Source organism: Cryptomeria japonica, chromosome 7 (genome assembly GCF_030272615.1).
Source record: "Cryptomeria japonica chromosome 7, Sugi_1.0, whole genome shotgun sequence".
Lineage (NCBI taxonomy): Eukaryota > Viridiplantae > Streptophyta > Pinopsida > Cupressales > Cupressaceae > Cryptomeria > Cryptomeria japonica.
Window position 1 is genome coordinate 9,884,895 of NC_081411.1, and position 27,024 is coordinate 9,911,918.

The window sequence follows — 27,024 nt, forward strand, 5'->3', positions numbered from 1 at the left end:
TTTTGTTGTCATAGTGGAAAATGGTTCTTATGCTTAAAACAAAACAAAAAAAGTAACTAGGATTATTATTATTAAAACATATAAGCTAGATCCAAAAAGATAGTTGAATGAATGAAAGCCAAGCACCCAAGGGAATAGAATAATTGATTAAATCGTGCAAGCAATAATAATCATATTATTCATCCAACATTACTATAACTAAGAAATGGCATAAAAGCGTAAACTAAGAAATGGAAGCCAACAAGAAAGAACCCTAAAAATATGGACCCTTAGACCCATTCAAACAACATATTGAGCACGTCGTCTTCAAGGCTAATATTCATGACAGTTTAACAGCTGTTCCAACTTGTTTTAGGAACAAAGGGTGTTTCACTCTTCTATCAATCAAATTCTTTCAATAGCAACACTTTCAAACACATTCGAATACCTTTATTTACATAAATAATCCATCACGTTAAATATGTTTTTGCAATCACCCAATGTCTGACAGAATATTGTTGGTGAAACCACAGGGTTTTTAAAAAGTAGGTTTCAACCTTTGTGTGCCATTAACAACACTTCTATTTCCCTTGGTAATGCTTTTGTATTGAAATGGTCATGTCTTTATTCAATAGACTCCTCATGTCATATAGTTTCAATAAATTGTTTAAATGATCCAAATGATTTAATGGTTTTACTACAAAGCTTGTTTCTAAAATCTCAAGTATATGAGATTATTTTAGATTTTCAATATTTTATTCGTTGTTTTTAGAAGTAATTGTCTTTAAAGTTGTTTTCTAGCCACTTTCCCTAGAACTTAAAAAATGAATTTATTCTAAATCAATTTGTTCTGCGATAATTAATATTCATAAATCCCTAAAACATATATTAGTGTCACCTAAACATAAATTTTTAATTTATATCCATAAATCCCTAAAAACATATTAGTGTAATCTAAACATAAACGTTTTTAACACACTCGAAATGTTAATCGATAAGTCTATAGCATAAAAACTTATGTTCAACAGAAGTTATCGATCATATGTTTATAATCGAGTTAATTGGGTAATTTTGTCAGACTATATATTATTGTGCATAATGCCATAACTTTAGATATCATTATGTAATTTATTTTCTAAAGTTATCATATGTTCACCTATTTAACTCTCTACCTAAAATGGTTCAACTAATCTCTAATTCAGCTAGTAAATTATGCATTATTCTGAAGTAACAACATTCAATACCAGTGATTTTTCCCAAAGAATGCCTTCAGAACAACAGTGAGAACTATCATATTAAGTCATAAGAATTTTAAAAATGCCCAAAATAAATGATAGCCTACAAAGGAGCCATGAAGATAGCTGCTTTTAAGCACAAACTCCTTGCATGTCAAAATCCTCTTTGAAAATCAGGTTCGCCATATGAATTGAAACGTAGTACAGCCGAATGTGGTAGACAGCATTTGTTATGTCAAATCCCAGTAATAGAAAATAGACCTTTATTATCAGAAACAGATGTGATTATACTTAGAGCTTGACATTCTTTTAGATGATGACAACGCATGTTATCATTGTATCCAGCAAACAAATTCCCTTGACCATTTGTAATCTAACCTGCAAGTCCTACACTAAAAATATATGATAGGTGTATGAAATACAAAAATAATTGCTGCACAGTTTATCTTTCAGTGGTGTTTCTAAATTATCTTTGGTTAAGCCAGGCATTCAGATTGCTTTGCCATACAGAACAAGTTGTGCAAAAATACTTTTACACCACTCCAGCAGGTAGTCTCACCACCAGTTGACCACCTACAACACTGTTATAATGCATATTGTTAGATTCAACATACTCATTTCTGTTGTAAGCTATCATGCCAAATTCAACTTGTATGTTATAGTACTTCAATTGTTCAAATCAAAACTGAAAGATTCAAGTGCACCAAAATCTCAACAAATAACATGGAATATACACAACCTTTTAACATAGTAGTAACAGAAATCTGCCAAAATAAATGTCTGAACAACTTCCGACAAAAGCACCATGGGTGGCCATAGGCCATAGCCCAAAGCAGTCAATAAGACCCCATTAGTATCAAAAACCTGCATATACCATATTATTATTCCATGAGAAAGCTCTTATCAATATATTTTCATAGCGTAAAAGATATCATTATACATCTAGTTGCCAAGGAATACATTTCACAAATCTGTGTTTCCAATAAGGTATTATATGCCACTATAATTGTATCACCTTTCTCTCTCAAACATGGAAACTCTTTAGAAATCATATGCAAGGGATAGAGTTTTCCTTTTCTAATTGTTTGTTAACCTTTCTCATCATACGCTAATTTTTTAATAGCCCATTTCACACCATTCTATATGCATTTCCAAAGCATAATTTAATCTCCAGGAGCAGGCCGACCCAATTTGAAACTGGGTCATGGTGAGTAAGTGCTCCACCTCCCACATAGACCGCAGTGGAACATATAATCATAACCTCATGTATTAAAGAATATTTAAATATTTTCAATAAGATAATTTATTTTGGTTGTCGAATCAAACTATAAAGGCATACCTGGAGTATCCAGTGTGCACAGCTTAAGAACCTCACAACACCAAGTGCAAAGACATAATGAGCTGTAAATGGTTCAACGACCTGTGATCATAATGAAAAAGTGATCAGGCAATGATACAGATCAAAGAAAGTCCTGCTTTCAACTAGTAAGTCTGCCATATCCATACCTGTGTGTTCTGCATCACCCGAAGCTGAGGCAGGACTGACACAGCTTCAAGGTATACACAGAATGCCCAAAGCATTTTGTTTACTAGTGCATGTGATGTTGTTGGATGGATCAACAAAGCAAGCACAACACAAGGAATCACCTGCACTTAAACACAACTAAATATGAATTCTGACTAAATAATTAAATGCTCAATGTGAATCAACTTGAATAAAAGCATAAGATGCACAACTTCAGAAATCCATCCTATTTGTAATACCTAAACATACAAAATACATGGCAGATGCATCTGTTCTTGAAATGCCAATATTTGCCAAACCCTCATATTTTAATTTAAAAAGCAGCCTCCTGTGTCAATTATTATTGCACTCCTCACATATGAGTTTCAAAGGGAGAGAAACAAACAATGCATGCCACAAATAGCATTCTAACATTTTAATTAAGTAGCAAATTACTGATCACAAAATTTATGCTTTCATTTTGAGAATATGAGGCTCGGGGTTAAAACAGTAAGCTATCCTTACTAGAATGTATCAGTTCAAATTTCAGCTGGAAAAAACTCTCCAGCAGGAAATATTCACTGCTCACTGTAGGCAATCAATCATTATGACAAGGGACCACACATAATTGCAAGAGGCCCAGAGAAATCACCCCATTCCTGCAAATGTTAGAAGTCCAATAGTTTCAACTTTCACCTTCATGGCCCAGGAGGAAGATTTGCCCTCCCAACTGCAAAATGCCTAAAAATGGTAAAAGATAATAACAGATATTATATAGGTGAAATAGACATATCGGTGGTAGAGACAAAATCAGGAAATAGGCAAGCTGGAAGACGATGGGTTTCAATGTTTCATCAAGGACCATGTAATCAAGAGACTAGGACCATCTAATCAAGAGACTACTAGATTGCTTCCCAGCCACCAAATTTTCACTATTAAAAGTTTTGATTGGTTCATAACCAGCTCAATCCAAGTTGGGAAATAAGAACTGCAATTGGAGGAAAGCTTCCTGCAAATAGGCATATATTATCTTTCTGTTAATTTTCAACCACCCAATTTTAACATATATCTCCAATCCACAGTTTTTCTATGAAAAATAGATAATGTTTCATTAACTATATTAAAGATTAGGTTGCTTCTCACTGCAGATTACATCACATGATATTGATTTGGTCATCAGTGTACCCTGGGGATGCATCCCTAGGGTTTTATACACATCTGCTGAAATGGGACCACTGAAATGCAGGCACCCTGGGAGTCTAAGACAGGAACAATACATCCCCCTGTTGGTCCCTGACCCCAAGTCCCCAGCAAAGGATTGTCCCAAGGATGTGCTGCCTCTGAGATAGCCTAGGGGATATCTCGGTGTTCTTCAACCATCCCAGGATTGTCAGGGCAACCTTAAAAAAGAGATTTGATTTTTTCTTTAACTAAAAAATCCTACCATAAACCTAAACCTAAAAGAATGGCCCACCAAGGCCCCCCAAAACCTAAAAAACTTTTAAAACCCTATCCTGTGCTCTTTTGCAATAACCAAAGAGACAAAGAGGAATGGGGAAGAAAATAAGAAACGAAGAGAAACAAGAAAGGAGAGGAAGAAGACCAACACCGACTCGCTGAGGCATGTTCCCAATTCTCATTAATCAAGCATACTTCCCAGATTTAAACCTCTACTTCAAATCAAATCATTTACGAAGTTATTCCATTTTATGCCACATGGGAGTGCAATTTCCAAAATAAAACATAATAAAAATGTCCCTTCCCAAACTTGAACCTAGAAGGATGGGCCCCAAACCTAAAATGCCTTTTAAACCTTAAAACCGTCTTTGAAATATTCAAAAGAGAAAAAGAAAGTAAGAGAAAAAGAGCAAAGAAGAGGAAGAGGAAGATTAAAAACACCTATTTCTATGATGCAGAAGCATCTTGGGGTTCCCGTTTAAGCAATCAGCATCACCCAAAAACAATTTTCTCTTCATGTGTGTTTCTGAATGAGGACCTTAAAGCTCCTTTGGTGCAAATATCTCTAGGATTAAATTTTTAAGCATTTTTTTATATTTTATTTCTAGTAATTTGAGAAATCAAACTAGACAGGAATCTTGCAGATCTTCTTGTCATTTGAATGCCAGTTTAAGTCAAGTTATGATGCCTCTTTTAATGTGAGGGCTGCTTATGACAGCATTTATGATGCATCACAGAACAAGAGTTACATCATATGACATCTGTGACTTGTCAAAAAAATTGATCCATGGGAATGGATCACTATAACCATCTAATTTTAATTGAGTGTAAGAGAAATCAATGAAGCATCCTGTTGATATGTTTTTGTGACACCGTGCAACGCAGAATAAAATACCAAGTATTTTACCCTCTCTTGATCAAAATCTCCTCGGATGCTAAATTATGTGATCAACATAGGCGAATCCAAGGTTTCTATTGTCAGGTCTTGACGTGTGGTTAACTCAGTGGTTTGATGTCATTTTTGTTGGGTACACAAAGGGACTTATGTTGAACACGTATGTTGCTGGAACATGAAGACTTTTACTTGATTTGGAAAAAAAGGATTGAGGGTTAAGAAACCTAATCTAATCCTAAGAACGCAAGAGACTACAAATGACTTAGTGAAACTCTACTAGACTTTGCTTTGCCATACAAACAACAACTCCACAAAGCTAGTGTGATCTTCTAAGGTAACCTTATGATGTTCAAATCGCCACCAACAACATAGACGCCATCAATGTGATGCATATCAACGGGTGAGTAGAAATCGAAGTTTATTTTATACAAAGAGTTCAATTGACCACACAAAGTATCTAGCAATCAGCAAAATATTATAGTATGAACATGCGAATTTCACCATTAATCATCCACAATAACTTCCAACCATCTAATCAACATCAAAACAAATGAGAAGTAGAGACCATGCAAAATGTTGAATTAACACATGAAATTCACCATATCTTCAATGAAAATAATATGTTTCTTGCAACGAAGTCTTGGCAACAATCTCCTTTTCTCCTACTCTACTCTAGCTATCTGCTATCAACTATTAAACTTTACAATGAGAGATTTGAGCCATTTATAGTGCTCTCAATACAATTCAATGGCCTAGATTGATTCTCAAATCAATGGCCATACATGATAAAACCCTAATTAGGGTTTGTTACAACAAACTCCACTCCAGCCAATGAGAAAATTACATTATTTTGGGACACGTGTCCAACTTCGAATGTGAACCATTGAGAATTGAGGTTAGGTACATAAAATAGTATCTGATGAAGCGCCATGTGTCACCTTCTCCACTCTTGAATTCATCAGGTTCCATGAACTTAGACATACTAATTTAGAAAAATTGGATTGGTTGGTGATGAATAGGATGCCACATTAGCTACATCATCACAAAGTATTTGTAATTAAGCAATATCTTTTGATACTCCACTTTATCCAATTGCTCAATGTGGTGAAGATGTTGGAATGTATTCCCAAATTGCATCATCTTTGGATGATCAAGTCTTCTAGCTTTGATTAACTCTTCTAAAACTATCTCTCATCCTTGATCATGTTTCACTTTCTAATTTTGGGAATTTTCATTATTCATGATGCATTTCACTTTGAACCTTGCATTGAACTTGGACATCTTGACTTCTTCTTTGGACATCCTTCATGATGTTTGGAATTCCTTATAATTTTCCTTTCAACCTTTTGTTAGGGAATTTTGAACTAGTTCTCTCCTTGTGTTGTCTCTATCTCATCCTCATCTTCATCATGTCACTAATTTATCTTTCGTTGGTGTACTTGAATTATGGAATATGTTGCAATGTGCATCCCAATGCTTCCTTGATCTTGAGATTCCTTGCCTTGGACTTGTATTCCCTTTGTGTAATTCCTGACTTCGTGTTGTAGAATCTCTCTTTATCATTTTCTTGAATTCCTTGTCATAGAGCGATTTCACATGTTGTAGAGTCCCCATGTTTCTTGGATTTCCAAATCCAAGGTCAATGCAATCTCTCCTTATAGAAAAATATTGTCTTGATCCATTTCTTCACATTCTTGAGGTATCCTTAGATGCGATGAAGATACATTTCTTTCCTCGTAAGTCATTTGTTATGGTTGAGTCCTCTCTTTGAGCAATGAAGTTCCTACTTATATGTTCTATACACTCCCTCTAGAAACTAATGATCTTTGCACTAGCTCCCACCTTTGTTCCAGACATTTAATCCTACAAGCCAAAAAGTCATAAATCACAATTTTGCTTAAGGCCTATATTGATACAAAAAGAATTCAGTTTTGTAAAATTTATTATGCATCTTTGAAATTCCTTATTTCCAATTGTAAATTCAATCATATGAGGTTCTGATTTTATCCTTGTCAATTTGAGTGCAGAATCTCAGTCCTTAGTCAAATCTCGAAATGAATCCATATGCTGCCCAAAATTTCTTTGGAACACTCTTATGTTCCAACATAGACCAAGCCATTTCAGTGATTGTGTGGTTTCTCCGCTTAACAACACCTTCTACTGAGGGGTGTAAGGTGTGGTGAGCTGACGCTTGATGGCATGATATGCACAAAAGTTGGAGAAATCAAAAGAACAAAATTGCCCTCCCCCCCTCCTCCACCCCCATTGTCTAGCCTAAGAGTTATAATTTGTTGACCACACTCTTTTTCTACTAAGGCCTTAAATTTCTGAAACATACCAAACAGCTCTGATTTTTGTTTTAAGAAAATACACCCACTTTTTGCAACTAAAATCATCGACAAATAACAAGAAATACCTGGCCCTAGTAACTCAAGGAGTGTTCATCAAAGCACAAATATCAGCATGAACCAATTGCAATACCTTAGAAGCTCGCCAAGAATCACCATCCATAAATGGAGTCAGATGCTACTTTCCAGCCTGACAAGCTCCGCAAACCCCATGATTTTGAATCTAAATCTCAAGTAGACCAACAACCAGATCCTCTCGAACTAGCTAAGAGAGATAGTGAACCCTCCAAAGAGCAACACACACGATTTTGACAAAAAAAGCCAAAAATCTTGCAGGTGAGCACTGAGCACTGTTCGCTCCAGCAACAGATGTTCACCCCAACAACTCCAAGTGCGACCCAAAACAGACTGCAAGATACCACGATTTTTGTGGAAAAACCGTCAAACCCTAAAAACTGAAGTTACAAATCATTGTTTTTTGGGAAAAAAAGGGTAAAAATCCTAAAACAACCCTAAAACCTAGAAACCCCCGACCAAACAAAATCCTCCACCAAAAATGCTTCAGCAATTTCAACAAAAAACCTCCAACAACTTTATTTCATAAAAACAAAAAAACAAATTTCTATAAAAAATTTCAGATAAGAAGAAGCTAAGAATTTTTGTTTAAAAAATTCACCAAATTTTATGAAACCCCATCGACCTGCTCCAATATCATGTTATGGTAAATTAATGTGTTACACAAAGGAGACGCAAGGTCCTTAAATAGATTTTCAAAGACGATGTTTCTCAATGAAACAATCGTGAACTAAAGTTAAAAATAGAAACTAACTAAGATGACTATTACATATAATATTACATTAATAGTGATGTATGATGTGATTTTGCTGCAATCACAAGGGGACTTACGTTTATGAACTCTAGAACGTCGAGACTAACTTATTTCCCTTAGAAAATAAAGAGAAAAGAGATAACGGGTTTTGAGATTTTATACTAATCCTAAGAACAATGATGACAATTAATGGCACTTACACAAATTCCCTCAAACCAAGCTTCACTTCGCCACGGTAGCAACAACTATGCTAACTCGATGCAATCTTCTAAGGAAATCAAAAAATTCACACTGCAGATACATCATCCAAATACCCAATGCTGGTGCAACTTGAACAAGTATCCACAATTGAACTTAGCACAATGAATAGGCTCAGGCTAACTTTACGCTGTAGCTTACAATCAGCAAACTACAAAACGTATGAACCAAGGAATTCATAACAATATCTTCTAAGCATCCACCATGATCAATGAACTCCAATTAATCTTGAGAAGTAACAAGGAACCATGCAAAATGTAGAAACACAACACAATAGCTTCAATGAAAGTATTAAATTGATTTCAACATAACTTGGCAACATTTTCAAGCTTCCTCCTCCTACTCTACTTCTAGTTGCTTTTGTTATCTAATTACTAACTATGAACTATTAACCTTTAAAATGAGAAGATTAAGCCTTATATATAGGTCTCGTTACATTTCGAAGGCTCGGATTGATTCAAGATCAACGGTCGAGATTTATCAATAAAACCCTAATTAGGGTTTATTACAACAAACTCCTTCTTGGCCGATAAGAAAATTACATTGAATTGGACAAATGTCCTTCTCTAGATTCAAACCAATAAGAAATGACATTACATATGCTGATCAAACTTCAATGCACTACCATGTGTTGCTTACTACATCGTTAGATGAATTAGATTCATTATATCTGGACATGTTGCACACCCTGATGGATTGGATGATGGTTGGATGCCACCTCAACTACAGCATGCTAATCATAACATGCGAGAAATATCCAGCCAATTGCCAGATGTGATAATGTTGGTGGGACATATTCCCAATTGCATCATCTTTGGGTGATCAAGCATCGTAACTCTTCTGAAACTATCTACTTCCTCAAACATGTTCACATTTTCATCTCCATACATGGAATTTTCCATGTTAACGATGTCTAACCCTAACCTCATAATATCCTAGCTTGATCCTCTTGTATATGATGCCTCTAACCATGATCTCTTTGTAGCTCTATCCTTGATGGTGTTTGATGTAGAATTGTAATGCTTATGCTTGATGTAAAACCCCTTGTCCATGGTGGACTTGACTGTGATGCCTACACTTTACTTTGAAAAGCTTGCCTTGATGTGTGGGGTTCCCTCCATGCTTAGTCACCGCATTCGCCAAAAATTTGGCTTCAGGTTCGATATTCGGCGAACCTATGAAAAATTAATCAAGTATGTACGACTCAAGGTTGGCAAATTTTTAAGTGTATATTCACTTAAGTTTTGACACATTTCACAAAGGTTTGAAGGTTGCCATCTCTGCTCATTTCCGACTACTCCCTACACAGCCATGTTTGTCCATTGCTGACTACTCCTACACAACCACATCTGTCCATTTTGAGGGTTTTTTGTGCTTTTTGTTTGTTCATGTTGCTGCCTACCATTAAAGCTCTTTGTTCATGCTTCATGGGTGTAAGCCCTTAACCCACTGACGTTATTTCCCCGCAGTGCCGCCATCAAAGCTCTCTATCTGTGGCAAAATATTAAATTCATTTTGTTCTTTAGGTTTTTTGTTTTGTCCTCAAGTTAATATGTTATTTTAATTTACTTATTAATATTAAATAGATTAAAGATTTGTTGACGTGTATTTTGTACACTATCAAACACAGAATAAAATACCCAAGGGTACCTTATCCTCTCTTGAATAAAGCCTCCGAATGCTGAAGATGTCGCGAAAAGGATCAATCGGGATGACTTCAAGGTTCTTGTATGTAGGATCTCTACGTGTGGATAAGCTCTCTGTGGTATGATGTGATTTGCTGGAATCACAAGGGGACTTACACTTGATGCTTGAACTTCTGATTTGCTTTGAATATTGCTGGAACACAGGATCTTACTAGCTTTGACTTGAAAAAAGGAAAAAAGATGAGGGCGAGGAAAAGATCTAATCCTAACACTAAGAATGTAAGAGCAATGAATGATCTTTGATGAAATTCTAACTAAGTCTTGTTTTGACATCCCAGGACCATCTCCACAAGGTTAGTGCGATCTTCGAAGGAAAGCTTTATGATGTTCAAATCATCACTGTAGGCATAGACACCATCAGGTTGATGCATATCGATGAAGAAGCGACAATTGAAGTTAAGCTTAAGCTGAATGGTTCCAGTTGACTACACAAGGCAAGTCTGCAATCAACAAACTGCTAGTAGTATGGATATATGAATTTCACCATCAATCAAGCACATTTCTTCCACTCATCTAATAACATGAAATCAAATATGAGAAGTATAAAGACCATGCAAATTGCCGAATCGACCCATAAATTTCACCATTTCTTCAATGAAGTTACAAGTCTCTTACAACAACATCTTGGCAACAATCTTTGCCTTCTCTCTCTATTCTACTTTAATTGCTATTCTATCAACTAGCTAATCACCTTCTAACTACTCTCTATCTATCTTCTAACTACTTCCAACTATATTCTAACTCTCTAATGCCTTTACAAATGAAATGTCAGGGCTTATATAGTGCCCTCAATACAATTCGATGGCTGAGATCAATTCGAGATCAATGGCCAAGATTTTACAATGAAAACCCTAATTAGGGTTTGTTACAACCATTACATAACATTTAATGCTAGACCAATGAAATAATTGTATTGCTTGGACACATGTCCTCTCTGGAAAAATCGACCAATGGATAGCTGGGGTAGGTACATCGGAGTTTGTGCCACCTTCCATGAGTTAGGTACATTGAATCTGGACATGCTGAGGTGGACCACATTGACTGGAGAAGTGATGACTAGGATGCCACCTCGTCTGACACTTGTAACTTGGTAAATATTCAACTTGATGTTGTTGAGAAGCTACCTTTAATTAATTCATCTGGAACTATCTGCTTCTTCAACGAACCCTTGTTCTAACTTCTTGTGTCCTTGATGTGCAGGATGATTGATGTACCTCGCCTTGGAATACTGGATTGGAGAAGTCGCCCTTGATGACGTTAGTCCAAAGAAGGCCGTCCTTGTCGATGCTAGGTTGGAGGAGGTCGCCCTTGTCCTTGCTTGATCGTCCTTGATGAGAACCTGCCGACTTGTGGATCCTCCGGGCTTTGGAGTCGCCATCTTGATACCTACACAACATTTCAAAATTAGTATTATATCTTGAAATCTAAAAAAAATAAACTTTAAAAGGAAGATTCAAGATTTTAATTTAGGAAACCTCATGATAAATCTTGAGTTATCATTTCCTAATTAACCATGTAATACTTAGATTTTTCCAAAAAATGTCTAAAAAATCAAACCTTGAATAAGGTAAGGGTGTCAAGATGATTTCGCCATACCTCCTCTTGAGTTTTAATTCTAAAAAATGATGCAAAAATAAGATGAATTTGCTAGGCAAAATGTAGATCAAAGCTCTCCCTTGGATAAAATGCACCTCCTTTAGCTTGGAAAAGAACTCCACCTTCCTCTTCAAAAATCTAGAAATTCGCCTTCAAATACCTTCAAAACATCTGGAATTTATCCTCCAATCTAGCAAGAAATACGCCTCTCCAATAGCCTTCAAGATGAATTTCGCCTTCCTTAGCTTCTTCCACACTTAGTAGAAATTCACTCCATTCCTCTGGATTTCGCTCCTTAAATTGCTCTCCAATTTCGCACTTGAAAGGATGATTGAATGATTTGAATTGTGAAACAACACCTCCAATATATAGAGCGCTCACCTTCTACATCTCTCCATAGGCCGACTTGGTGGAAAAAATAAACAAAGATTAATAAAAGGAGAAGGCCGACTTAATTAAGCAATAAAAAAATGATACCTCAAGCGCTCTTCTTTTAAATTTTAAATTAATAATAATTAATTTCGAAATGCCTCAATTAATTTAAAAAAACGATTTTCCAAGGCTCAAAATTAATTATTAAATGCTATGCGCTTTTCATTAAATGCCAATTTAATTAGAATTTTTTAAAATATTTCGAAGTTTTTTGGCGAACTTGGCATCTAGTGCGATTTGCTAAAATAAGGCAAAAAATAATGAATTTTGATAACTTCGCTCTGGTCCCTTGGAGAGGGACAGGAGCGCCTTTTCATTTTTGGCCTTGTATTCCTTGCTCTCACGTTCAAAATCTCTTCTTGGACGTCCAAAATGGGATTTTCATTTGGAACTTTGAGTTTAATCTATTCGATCTTTGGAAGGAGTGCTCCTTAGAACATTTTCGCCCTGGTCCCTTGGTGAGGGACAGGAGCGCCTTGGCAATTATGAGCTCTCTTATGTTTTGCTAACTTTCAAAATTATCTTCAATGGAACGATTACGCCTTCCTTCATTCATGTCAAACTTGAAACTCGCTTTACCTTTGCCAAAATTTTGTCTTGTGAGAAAATCGCTCTGGTCCTTCAGTGAGGGACAGGAGCGCTTTTACCTTTGTAGACAAAAACTCCATCATTTCATTGTTTTTAATCAAATCTGGATGCTCTATCACGTTCATTTCGTCCTCCACCATGCCTTTGATGTTCCAATTTGACCAAAGAAGGTTAGGAATGACTCAAATAATCCTTTTCGCCCTGGACCCTTGGTGAGGGACAGGAGCGCTTTGCCTTGGTCCCTTGGAGAGGGACAGGAGCGAAATTCGCTCTGGATCCTCAGTGAAGGACAGGAGCGAAATTTGACTTTTTGAACTCTCTATCAGGATAATTTTTATGGAATATAACATTTAAGTATAAGAAAGAAGAACTTATACTTTAAGTTATATTCCATATATACTTTCAGGATGTTTGAGAGTGGTTTCAGACCTCCAGGAGTTATATTGCAAAATCTAGTTTTTTGAGGTTTTTCAGTTTCCAGACTTAGTCAAATTCAGGATCAGGGCATTCCAGACTTAGCCAAATTTCAGGATCAAGACTTTTAGACTTAGCCAAATTTCAGGATTAGGACTTTCAGACTTAGCCAAATTTTTAGGATCAAGACATCACTCAAGCCGGACTTGCTATCCTATTGATCTCCCCGACAACACTCAAAATGCAAAGGCTAACTAACAAAACCCTAAAAAACCTAGAAAACAAACCCTAAAAAGCAAAAAAGCAAGGGTCCCCATTTGCAATGGGGCGATGTGTGAAAACGTCACAACAAGATTCCATACTAAATTTACTTTTGTTTTTTAGGTTTTTTTGTTTTGTCCTAAAGATTTCATATTAAATTTATGTTATTTTAAATTTACTTATTAAATAGATTTGGACTTATTTATTGTTTAATCATTTTTATTTATATGATATATATTTAAAAGTAATAATAATTTATTTTTATTTATGTGAAGTAAAAATTACATATATTGAACAAGGTATGCAATGCGTCATGTTCCTGCCAATAGAGATGTGCAGGGGAGAGGAAGAGGGATATAGAAAAATAGAGATAGAAAGAGGGAGATAAGGAGAGAAAGGGAGATGGAGAGATAATGGGAGAATGCATGATATAATAATGTCATAAGAAATGTGATAATAGATATTTTGATTATGTCAAATAATGTATATTTAAATTTTGATATTTTGATTATGTCAAATAATGTATATTTAAATTTTAATATGAGATGAGCTCTAGTTTATAAAATATATTAGAATTAGTCCTTAAATACAACATTAAAGGAGACAAATGAAACATTTCAAACTTGAATTGACATAGTGGCCAATTGAATATGTTAGGTCAAAGCTAAATTTAAATTTAAAAACTAAAATTTTGAAGATTATTTTTACAAATCACACATTGACCTAATCCTTCAAGCATAAATCATGGATCTAACTTTAGGGAGACAATGGATAAATTTGAGGATCAAGACTTGTCCCTAAAAGTGACTAGAAATGGAAAGAGGCAGGGTTAGGTTTTGTGTCAACTTTAATTTATTATAATTTAGAATTAGAATTTAAATTATTTGATTATTCAGTTTTAAGATAAGAACATATATAAAAAAAATTAAATTTAAATTGGTATTGGCATGGTATGATAGCTAAATTGTAGTGTTGTGGTTCTTGCATTAATGTTCAAACTTAGTTGAGGTGTTATCATTGAGTGTTCATGTTGAGGATGAGGTCCCCCATTTCTAACCTCACCAATTCATACACCAAGTCAAAAGTTTTTACCCCCTTAAAAAATGCTTTCAAATAAAACCTATTCATCAGCTTGCTAGAAAGGGGGGGGGTGCAAAGGGCCAATAGTTTACCGAACTTGATTCTATACATAACATGTCCACCCCCCCAACCCCCATTAAGTTGAATAGTAGGGCATATAGAATAGTAGGGGCCCCTAAAAATTTATCTTATTTAACTTTAAAATCATGTAAGAACAATTTTATTTTACTATACTTGAGGATTATTTTACTAACACACTAATTTCAATTATGATTGTCCAATTATGCATAGTGTTGTAGTGTCATAAAATTGTGACCCATGCAATTTTACCCACATTTTGGGTCCTCACCTTGGCGACAGCATCTCCTTCCTTAACCAAGACCTATTTCTGCATTTTCAACCCTTCACTCTTTCTCCTTCGTGTCTTGTGCTACTTTAGACCCTGTCCGAGCCACAAAATAGGGCAAGACAGGGGCATGGCGCCCATGTCCCCCTAGGACAAGGGTGTGGCACCCCTGTCCCCACTTCCTAGGGTGGTCCTATGTGTGGGTTGCCCGATGTCCTATGCACTTCTTGTCTTCGGGGTTTGTTATTCCTCTTTGTCGGCCTTCGGTGGTTGAAAGTTAATCCTTGAGGCATGTATAAAAGGGAATTCAATACCCTCATTCAAGGACGGGAGGAGAGATGGATGGATAGCGTATAAACGGATAACGAAGCATAAGGGGAAGATACAAGATTTCAAGGTCATCATCAAGCATTCAAGTCTTCTTCATTCATCCATTGGAGCAACATTACAACATTTGTTTGCAAGCATGTGTGTTAGGTATTTGTCATGTTACATGCCATTTCATACAACATTTGTGATTACATTCAAGAAGCAAAGCAACCATCATCAACAAGTTGCAGATCTACAAGGTTACATCTCCATTGTTTACATTCAAGCATTTGCAATTACTTTCTTTCTAGGTTGATTCCTCAACCGGGGTTTGACTGAGGCAAACCCCTATCCACAACCCCCCTTTCTTCTCTTTTTTGTGTGTAGGTTGTAGGTGTGCAGCTGTAATTGCAGGTTTGGGCTTCATTTGCACAAACGGAAGAACCCTTTTCATTTTGCGGATTTTGTGGTGGACCATGTACATTCCCACCACGGTCCTGACGACTTTTCTCCAAATTTGCAAGGCAAATCCGCGTCAGTTTAATTAGCTCAAATCCGAAGTTACAACGCGATCCCGAACTGGTAGCACCTCATTTCACCCATTTCCTCTCTCTTTTCTGCATAATCAACAAGTCAACTTTCTCATTTACAAAAGAGGGTAAATCACACTTGCAATCCACTCAAAATTCACATCCTTGTTTCCCTTGGATTTGGATCTAGCGGATTCAACCCCTCTTTTGAATGTATAGTTCCTCTCCAAGTGAAAATCATCCTAGTGGCTTCCTTTCTCTCTCCTAGCTGGTGTTGACGTGTTTTTATGACAACGTCGAACAAAGAATAAAGTTACCAACGGTCACCTTACTCTCTCTTGATCAAAATTAGTCTGTATAGTAAGATTGCACAAAAAGTTCAAACGGCTAACTCCAAGGTTCCTTCAATGCGTGGACATGACTCAATTGATTGATGGGTTTGTTGTTAACCCAAGGGCCCTTACGTATTCACTTGAAGAGGATAACAAATTCATGCAAGTTCAAGGATTTCTATGTGAATGATTTGCAATGAAAGCCCTATTTTTTGGATTTTTGGATTTTCGAAATATGCTGAAAGTAAATAAGAATAGGGTAGAGAGAACTATCCTGAGTCTAATCTAATCCTAAGAATAGGAGACAGGATCACTCATGTTGAATCAAACCACGCTTCGCTTCGCCAACAGAGCACAACTACGCGAAGGTGGTGCAAACTTCAAAGGGTGTGTAGAGGCTTTCCAAATCACCAATATGGAACATTCGATCGAACAATCTTCACTGATGATCGAAGTTAAGCGTACACACATAACAAAAGGCTCAGGCCAACTTTGCACGGATACAACAATCAACTGCACACCAAAAGTATGAGCTCGGATTCTGCAACAAGTACTCCTATCAAATCCGGTTCTCCTAACAACATGTAAGCATATCTAATCTAACTGAAGAGAGCAAGACCATGCAAATTGCTAAAATAGAACAAGAATACACCATCAAAATCGAACAATGTATTAAGTTGGCTACTTAAACAATCCTGATGCAACAATCTTAGACAATAATCTCTCCTCCCTTTACAAATGAGGGGGGTCACCCCATTATATAGGCCTCAGGCCATGCAAACCCTAATTAGGGTTTCACCCCATAAGATTCTCCATTCAAGATGCAACAAGGTGGAAATCGGCAATAAATACCCCATAAAGCCCATATACAATTATTCCATGAGCCTAAAATAGCACCCACTAGTGCATTAAATGCACCCCACTATACCGATCACGCCCAAAATATAATAAACATCTCCATGCAAGGAATAAATGCCCATCATTCTTCATGCGACAGTGACATGCACGGAGAATCTGTCATAGAACCATAAATAAGGCGGCTGCATGCAAGAAGATTCCTCATGCGACGACGACATGCATTGACCGGACCCACACTTAGTCAAAATACCCTCAGCAGTAAATACCCCACCACTATTCAACTAAAAGATTCTCGTCCAAGAATGGACGACCATTATCCCATTCATTTATGGCGTATGCAATGAATTTGTTGACGACGGCTTCCAACTCTCCGATGGAGACACTTGGCATATTTTCCATGTCGAATTCCATCAAGGCAATTTATTCCTCTCTTGGAAAAGAAACTCTCCCACTCCATCATGATTTCCTGTGTCTTCTTCATTATACTGGAAAATGAAGAAACATTTGCAGAATGTTCCTTAAGGAACCTACGAAGAAGAACTCGTGCAACTGAGATTTCAGGGAGTTCACTATTATTCCACCGCCATTGAGTTTCCTTACGAACAATGCCTCAATTGCACTAATGATTTCCTCCTGCACCCCTCTAATGGAATCTTTCAAAGTAAAGGACTCTATGCTGAATTTATCGAAGGTGTTCTTTCCTGAGCAAACGGCGTAGAACCATCGGGGAAAGTCATAAGCTTCATTCTCCTGAATAACTTTCCCATCAATCACAATTTGCCTTGGAATCTTCATCAGAGCCCTAAGCCGCGAAATGGTTAAGCCCTGGTATATGTGCACATCCTCCCACAATCCCTCTGTTGTCTCCAATCTGCTCAAGAGGGCCACGAACTTTGAATGAAGTTGAGCCACGTCCTCGATGAATTTTCTCACTTCAGTGTAAACAGGTCTGAGTGCATTTGATTAACCTCTGATTTTGATTAAGTCAAACCTGAATTCATACCAATTCCAACCTTGGTCCTAAACTTGATCTTATCAATTTATATTCAACCTAGGGTACTAGTGAAAACCTTAGGTCTACTCCTAAATTTGCAAGTCAGCTTCTTAAAAAGTATTTGATGCTAAAATGAAGATCAGAAGTCGTCCTTTATATGCTCCCTTACCCTCTTGTTTTGCACACTCATTACTAGGTCAGCTAGCCTAAAATTGTTTATTTTAACCTTATTAATCTATATTTTCCCCTCAACCTAGGCCGACCTAGGGCTGGATTCACCCTTGAGTGGGTTTGAGAGGTCTGTTTGCAATAAAACTGAGCACATATGAAATGCCTCCTTGCATAAGTTGAGAGCATTTCAAATCGGCATTTACACAAAGTCAGCCTAGGGCACACTTGAATTTGCCTTTGCTCATATCTTTTAAGATCAAGTTGGCTAAGTGGGGTATAATCACTTAGGTGCCTATAAATACAAGGTAAATTCTCCCCCCACAAACACCATTTCAAAACAGACTTGCATTGCTCTCCTCATTGGCAAAAACTAGGCCTCAGCACAATCCTTTTTAAAGGTCTGATCTTGTATTTAGGTCTGATCTTGATGCATTCTAGGTCCAATTCCAACCTTTAAGGTCTGATTTTATGCATTGATTTTGAAATTTCAGTTCTGATTTTAGGTTGACTCAGTTTTTTTAGGTCTGACTTCAACTCTCAAGTCCTCCTGAGAGGATTTTGGAGGTCCCCTTGCACAAGATTAGGCGCATTCAAGGTAGGGGTGTGCACAATCAAGAGGGCAGATTGATGTGTATATATGCACAAGAGCATAGCAGGTTTGAGTTCCCTTGTGGGTTTGAGGAGTTACTTTGCACAAAGCATGAACTCATGACCTTTCAAACCCCCCCACCCCCCAAATCCTTGAGCACATAGTGCATACCAAAGTAGATCTTGTATATTCTTCCTAAGAGCAAGTTTTAAGGGTTCGGCTGCATAAAGATTTTGCCTTGGTCATTGCATCAACTAAAAGTAAGGCAAGATTTTCATGTTACCTTGCACAAAATCACAAGGGAGGCGTAATTAGAATGCAACCATGTAATTTAGCATTGAGCGCATATGAAACCTTGATATGTATTATAGCCTTAACCTTGGACGGAGTTGAAAGGGGCATGAGCATAAATACAAGATCACACTTCTAGGGTGCGCTTGCATAAATGAATGAGCATGGCGGATTCAAAACAAGCATTAGAATAGGTTATGAGCATGGGCACATTCTAAGGGGGTGCTTGCACAACTTGAGTGCATTATGAGACCATGCTTGCATAAGAAAAGGGTGGGATCCAGAGGTTACCCATGCATAACTTTATACATATTCAAGTGGGGTTGACTTCTTGCTTAACATAATTTAGATGAATTTTCCCTCTCTTGGGTGCATATTGATGAGTGCCTCGCACAACCTTTATACATGATTTGAGGGGGGTAAATTCCTACTTGGGATTTTCATGTTTTTCACCCCCCTACCCTTGCATTAAGCAAACTTTGAAATTGAAGACCCTGAGCATGTGCTTCCAATTCCAAACGGAACTACAAGCAAGTTTGCCACTATAGGCACTACCATCAACCTCTTGCACTGACCTGGCAACATACTCACAACATTGGCAACTCTAGCAAATTTGACAATTTGCACAACCTAAATTGGACAAAATATACCCCCCCCCTCAAAGCAAAGGTTAAAGGCTAAGAGACTACCTACCAAGCAAAAACGAACTAACAAAACACCTAAGCTAAGCAAAAAGTGGGGGTCCCCATTCATAATGGGGCAATGTGTGAAAACATCACAACAAGTCCTTATTTTATATGGTTAAAAGTAAGTTGAACTTCATTTTTACAATGCCAATAAGATTTATTTTAGCCTAAGTGGCAATGAGGAGGAATTTAACATGTTGAGGAATTCAAAAATTGGCAATGTTGATGGGAGAGGGGAAAGGTAACCAAAGGGAGCATTCAAAGTGGTAGTGTAATTGTGAGTATCATAAATTTCAACTGCCCTTTCCATTAACAAGGCCCCTTTACAACATTTCACAACAAGAATAGATGTCAACAGAACTATTAAATTTGAAATGACTCACCTATGGACATGTTGTCCTCCCTAGCAGCATTACAAGAGTGAATGCACACCTCCCACACATTGTTGGTAAAGATGTTGGTTTATGCAATCAACTCAAACTTGAACAATTGGCTGGCATAATGAAATTGTAGAATGTTTACATTTCCACACCTTTTACCTCAACATTGGCACTTTCTTCTAGAACTACTAGTACTCAATGTAAGTTCCTATTTTTGGGCTAGGTGAAATACAACCTAAGGAGCAATATAAGACCTTACATTCAACTCAAAACTTGGTGGTAGATAGTTTCAATGTAGTAGTCAATGGTGAAGCAATTTGTAATGTTCCTTTTTTGATATATTCCTAGTTTTAGGCTTGCATACAATATTAATCATTAAGACTGATATCGGGAATATTAAGTATCAAGAAATTATGATAATATTCAAATCCATACGTAAAAACATTATAATATTTAGATCTATAAATCATAGCATCATTAATGTTTCAATCAAAACATCATAACATGTTCCTCATTGAAAATCGCATCATGAATTTCTTGGAATGCTTGCAAACTGCAATCTCAAGGCTGGTCGTCCTTGTATTGCTAGAGTGTGGCGGGTGGGCCACCCATCCATCCCTCAGTCCACCTTGGAGGCTGCCCTTTCTCCTTGATCAAGTCCAAGGGCATGGAAGGCTCATTGTCCATTCCACCTCCCGTCCCACGAGCAGGGAAGTCTCGTCATCCATTCCAACCCTAGGTAGCATACCTGATAAGGGCCTGAAGGCTGGTCGCCCTTTCATCTCTCAAAAACTCAAAAGGTTGGCCATCCTTCCTATTTGCAATACACTTCACAAATCCAGACATGATTTCTCAAGGAATTTGCTAGACTCTCCAATTAATTGCATCTTGATGAGATAATAAACGTATTCTCAAATGGCTGCTACAATTATTATTCTTTACATTGTTATTTGTTGCAATCAGTTTCCATTCCAAATTAATGACTTCCATTCTTTGATGGATTGCTGTTGAATGATTGATATTTGTATGAATAATTGATTGATTAGGTTCCCTTTTGATTAGATGATTTGAGGTATTGGTGAGTGATGATTAAGTGATTGTTGATTAGATGAGTGACGATACAATGAATGCTAGTTTGGTATATTGGTGAATGATGAGTGAATGAATACAGATTTGCTAATAGATTGTTTGCTTGATGTATTTTCATGAGTGATGATTGATAAGCGATCCTTGAATACTTGGAATTACTTCTACTTTATACTTCATCGGTGAATGAGTCACCACCTTTCCAAAGAAATAAGTCACCACTCTTGATTGCTGCCTTTGAGAATAAAAAATTATTTTCGCAATTGATCTCCCTTGGATGTCCCCCTCAAATGAAAGCTTCTTCCCTTTATATCTTCTGATGTCAGGCAGAAGTCACATCTCTTCATCATATCTGCCCATTGTAAGAGTCACAACCTTTCACAATTACCACCCTTTGAAAAAGTACAACCTTTCATAATTTCTGCCCTTTGAAATACTTCCTTATTTTCTTCCCATTCCTTTCTTCTTTCATTAATCCTCCCTTGATTCACATGCTCCATTCTTTTTCCCTTGATTACTCAATTGATGATTCAATGTTGATGATCCATCAATGTCCTTCTCTCTCGTGTTTGAGGGATTCAAAACTCTTCATTTCATGCCTTTTGACCATTCACATAACAAAATTTAATTTCAGTTATACTATATTTTATTTTTATTTTTTATATTTTTATTTATTAATATTATTTATTATTAGATACCATTTCCTAAAGGCAGACATTACACAATTGATGCCATTGCCAAATTCTTCTTTGCCAATGGCATTCTATTTCAAGTTTAACCACTCTCATTTTAAAGATGCCATGCCCAAGGTTGCACGAGCAAAACCTTCATATGTGAGGCCAACATAAACATACTCCTGGAGGAAAAGAAGGGCACATTGGTTTCACATGAGTGTAGAATTATCATGGATTGATGGATGGACATTAAACACTGTCCACTCACCAAAATCCAGGTCACATGTATTTAGGCGCCTTACTTGACACAATCGATTGCTCTAGGAACTACAAGAATGCAAATATCCAATTTCAAAAGCTTAGAGATTCCATTGAGGAGATTGGCAATGACAACAAGTGTTGAAAGTTACATAAGTGATAAAAACAATACTTTCTAGTCAAATGCAAAATTTATAACCTCTGTCATGATGGGGAACCCTGACGTTCCATTACTAGTACTATAACCACACTGTCTTTAGAGATCAGAAATAAAAATAATACTAGAGCCACTTTGTATAACTGTACATCATCTATTTCAATACCTCTTTTCTTAACATGTTTGATTTATAATTAGGCACCCATGCTAAATTCATTGACTTCTCAAACATTTCATAATGAATTTACTTTTCCTCTCTACAAAGCAATGTAAGAAATGAGAACGAAATACTAGAGTTTCCAATTTTCTTCAACATATTAACAGGCTATTATCAGAAATGTGATTTATTTTGAAGAGCTTTGTGCCTCTCTAATTTATCATATCTCTTGAATCTAATTTTGGTAGAAGATTTTCTACCTATATTTTCAATTAAAACACCAAAAACATAAAAAACACAAGGAAAATTACTAAAAAAAATTCATACAAACAATATTTCCAAATTGAGAGTATGTAATCGCTGCATCAAAAACAATTCTAACAATGAGTATTAAACTGACCCACATTGTGTTGTATAAAAGACATACCACATAATATATTGGAAGATTGTCCAAATCTTCCATGTAGGATGATTTTAGCTTGAATCGAATCATATAGATAACCCATAAGGTTGTTGCTAATGTTGCTAAATCAAGCACTGTATGGATGTCATATTCCATTACAAAACTGCAATACAATCTCACTCCCAAAAATATGGCTGTAAGCTCCTGAGATTTAAGAGACAAGCCTGCAGAAAAAGATAAAAAAGGAATCCCAGAAGTTAAATAATCATGAAAAGTGAGCTCAAACTACAAAAATCAAAATAAAAAGTATTACAGTATTACAGAGATCCAATAACCAACCATGACTTATGCTTTAAATCTGATATCAACAGCTAAAACATTTAACAATGAAAAAATAAAGACTGCAAATACTGAATAATACTCAATAACACCATCTTTTTTCCTAAATATAAACAAGTTCTCATTGCCTCAGCCAAGTTTACTAATCTCTATAAATATCTGAAAAGCATGCTTGCAACTGCAGGAAGGCTATGGTAAAACAAGAAAGCACTTGATAAATAATTAAAGCATTGAGAAAAACGTATGGAAAGGAGGGTGCCAAATGTACAGTTGTGAAAAGGCCAATGGCACATTTGACATTTCCTTCACCATGTTGCACAATTCCATTCTATTCTTGAGGAAATATCATTTTAGAGTTAAGGAGCTTGAAAAGACACATTGCTCATTATTAGAGAATAAGGAATCTCAATATATGCACAGTTGCCTTGTAGAAAGCCAGCATTTCAATCACTTATCGCAAAATATATCAAGTCAAATCAAACTACCAACAATTCTTCAAAGAATCATAACTTAATTATCTTGTATTAACAAGTACCACCCTGATCTAAAAGGCTTGTAACAGACTTATCCTTACTCCTATGTGATCTAAAGTCAGTTGTAGACTCGGTGGAATCACAAACCAACCAATGCTAGCAACAAACAGAAATAAACAAGATGTCAAGACAGGTACATGAATGGTTTTGACAAATGTACATGAAGCAATGCCCTGCTCCATGTTACAGACATAAAGATATGCTTCCATTTATTTAACATGGGCCATACAATTTGCTATTTTAAAAGGAAAAAGATAATTGACTGCTTATTTTCAATGTATATTCAATTTTCAAACCAAAAATGCCATTCTCTTATAATCCATATTAGGCCTGATACAGGTCCATCGTTATGGCATTTTAAAACTAATAGATGCTCCAGCTACACCAACCTGAATGTAGACCCAACCATTCAAAGAAAAGGTAATATGCCTCAAGGAGCAAAACACGACCAAATACTATATAGCAATTAGCAGTAAGGTAACTCACTTTAATTAGTTAGATTCAGTTTTCATGGGCATTGTAGTTAGATTCATGCCATTGGCATGGTGCCACTTGAACATCCAGGTTCACATAGTGCCCTTTGGCAAGAGTGGCGTCATCTAACAGATACAGGGCCTGAGAAACTTGAATATCCCAATCTACATTTCTGGAGGACAAGAAATTTTGGGGAGAAAAGACTTTTCATGTCCGTTTTTCAAAATCAAAAGAAAGAATGTTTGCATAAGGAATCATCAAAGTTCACAAATCGGAGTTGTTGTCTGACCCATGCCAAGAATTTGTTGGATGCCGAGGATCAGGCTTGTTGCCCAACGCATGACAAGAACCTGTCAGAGTTCAAGGATCATGGTTGCGGCCAGACGCATGCCAAGCAACTGCCAGAGATCAAAGATCAGGGTTTCTGCCTAACACATGCTAAGGACTTTCGAAGGTCAGGGATAGAGATTTCTGCCTATGCTAAGGGCTTTCGAAGGTCAGGGATCAAGATTTCTGCCTAACACATGCCAAGGAATCGTTGAAGGTCAAGGATCGAGGTTGCTGCCTGACGCATGCCAAGTCAGAAGGAGTGAGAGACACCAAACCTCTTATGGGAAAGTTTGTGAGGCCTATGAGGCCAACATGCAATATAATGTGCAAAAGGCCCACTCTGTCATGCCCCCACCATGATACATCTACGATGTCCCTAAAAAGGATAAAATAATAAAATTTAGCTATGCAGAAAATGGCCTTATTCATAGAACTTCGCTATTGTCTATTAAGTCAACCACCACATAATGCAACAATCCCCATTCGCTTTTTCTCTCAGAACTGATGTCTCAAACAACACAGTATCAAATCATTGAATGGGACCATTCCTTTCTTTCAGCGTCAATTAACATCCCAAAAAAGACATCACTATAAGAAGTTACACATTTAGCCTCATGACAAACTCAGTGGCTCTCATTTTGTCGGTGGTGAAAACTGACTTTAACCATTGTTTAAAGCATAAAAGCAAACAAACCCTAGAGACAGGGGCATACCAAGACAGTCTACAACATATAATGAAACCCAAGCTAGACAGATTACAAACATACATACTCATACCCTGAAGTGTTGAATTATCAAGACAATATAGTAATATACAACAAATAATCAAACCCAAGCTAAACAGATTATGAACTACTTTCCTGGTGAAATTATACATTAAAACATACAATACAACAAAGTATAAAATGATAACAGACGACAAAATTTACAACAAATGATCAAACCTTAGAAAACATATTATTAATTTACAATCCATAAATGCTAAATTACCCATGCGTGTGTTCTGCACAGTCAACTCATACATAAAAGCATACCAGTAAGAAACTGATCAAAAGCTACCCATACAAATCACGAACATGAACACAAATTCCCCAGATGCTCAATTGCCTGCACAAATGTTGATCATATCCAGGCGAAACATTAAATGAACACACAATCCCTAAATACTCAATCACCACAACATGTTTTCTTCCTGGTCAAACTTACGGATTAAACCCAAAATCACAAGCAATCAAAGCACTAACTCCATTCAAATACATGCACGGTGGAAACAATATGTCTTTAGAAAAATGTTAAATTACAAAAATTATAAACACTAACTCTTCTAATGCTCAATTACTTCTTCATAGTTTCTCCTTCGTCAACCCACAGATAAGAACACACAAAAGAACTCTTGAAATAAATGACCTAAGCACCAGCTCAAAAATCATTAACACGCATTCCCTTAATGCTCAATTACTTGCACGTGTATTCCGCTCAGCCAAAGTATAGAATGCAACAAACAGTACAGTAAAATCCTAAAATGGTAACAGACTAAACCCTAGCTGAAAAAAGTGTGTTCCTGCATTTCCCTAATCATCAAGTACCGTAACAATTATTCTCCGTCGGTATTTTATACAGTAAATGAGATAAGCATTTAGACCCTAAAAATGACAAGTTGAAATAAAAAATGAATAAAACCTGGCTAAAAAATTATGAACATAAATCCCCTCTTAATATTCAATTATCAGCACATGTATTCTCCTTGGGCATTTTATACATACAGGAAAGTAAACCCTAACCAGAACAATCTGCAATGAAAATAAATCACCATTGCTAAAAGAAAATATGAACGTAAATACTTGATTGCCCAATTACCTGCACATGTTTTTTCCTTAGTCAACTTATAGATCAACACGGCGATTCCAAGCGCATGAATTGCTTCTGCTGCAACGAACAAATTGTCATGATCGTGCACAACAAATCTCAGAAAAACCAGCGTTAGAATGCCTGTAATTGTCGCCAAAAATGCCTTAATCTTTGGAGGCTGCCTTTTAACCCATCCTACAGCCATATGAACAGGATTTTTCGACCTTCTTAACGGACCCATTTCAGCTAGCACAAAAGCTCAAAGGCCTCGAAACCCAGATTTAGAGATCGCAAATCCAAAAAAGGAATCCTACTGTTTAGAAAAAAAATCAACGAATAAGTATCTAGGTGTTCTTTTTTCCTTCCTCTTTTTTTCAGGATTTTTGGGGCGAAAACAGGAGTAATTGAAGATGGGTTTTATACAGGAATAATCAATGTGGCTGCGTAATCGTCGCCGTTAGTAGAAACGTGTAGGTGGGATTTTGGATCGTTGAACTCTGTTGCGACGTGGTGACTTTCTTGCGATATGCCCGATTCAATGACTGAGTTTGAATTCTTGTTTCAATTGGATGCTTCCATCCTAGAGATATTGACTCCTCCGGAAGGATTTTGCGGGTCATTTACAGTTCATGGCACATAGTCCAATGTTTGACATGTTAGCGTTAAAGAGAAATTAGACGCACACACTTAAAAGCA

General features: G+C 36.6%; 1 protein-coding gene across 1 annotated transcript; it reads right to left on the reverse strand.

Annotated features, from left to right (window-relative positions):
• Positions 1-1,460: 1,460 nt before the first annotated feature.
• Positions 1,461-27,006, reverse strand: LOC131030831 (uncharacterized). Its single transcript, XM_057961751.2, has 6 exons — positions 26,338-27,006; positions 22,829-23,028; positions 2,721-2,861; positions 2,554-2,634; positions 1,954-2,078; positions 1,461-1,795 (listed from the first exon to the last, which is right to left on the reverse strand). Exons 1-6 carry the CDS (start codon positions 26,567-26,569, stop codon positions 1,747-1,749), a joined length of 828 nt encoding a protein of 275 aa, XP_057817734.1. The 5' UTR covers positions 26,570-27,006; the 3' UTR covers positions 1,461-1,746.
• Positions 27,007-27,024: the final 18 nt, after the last annotated feature.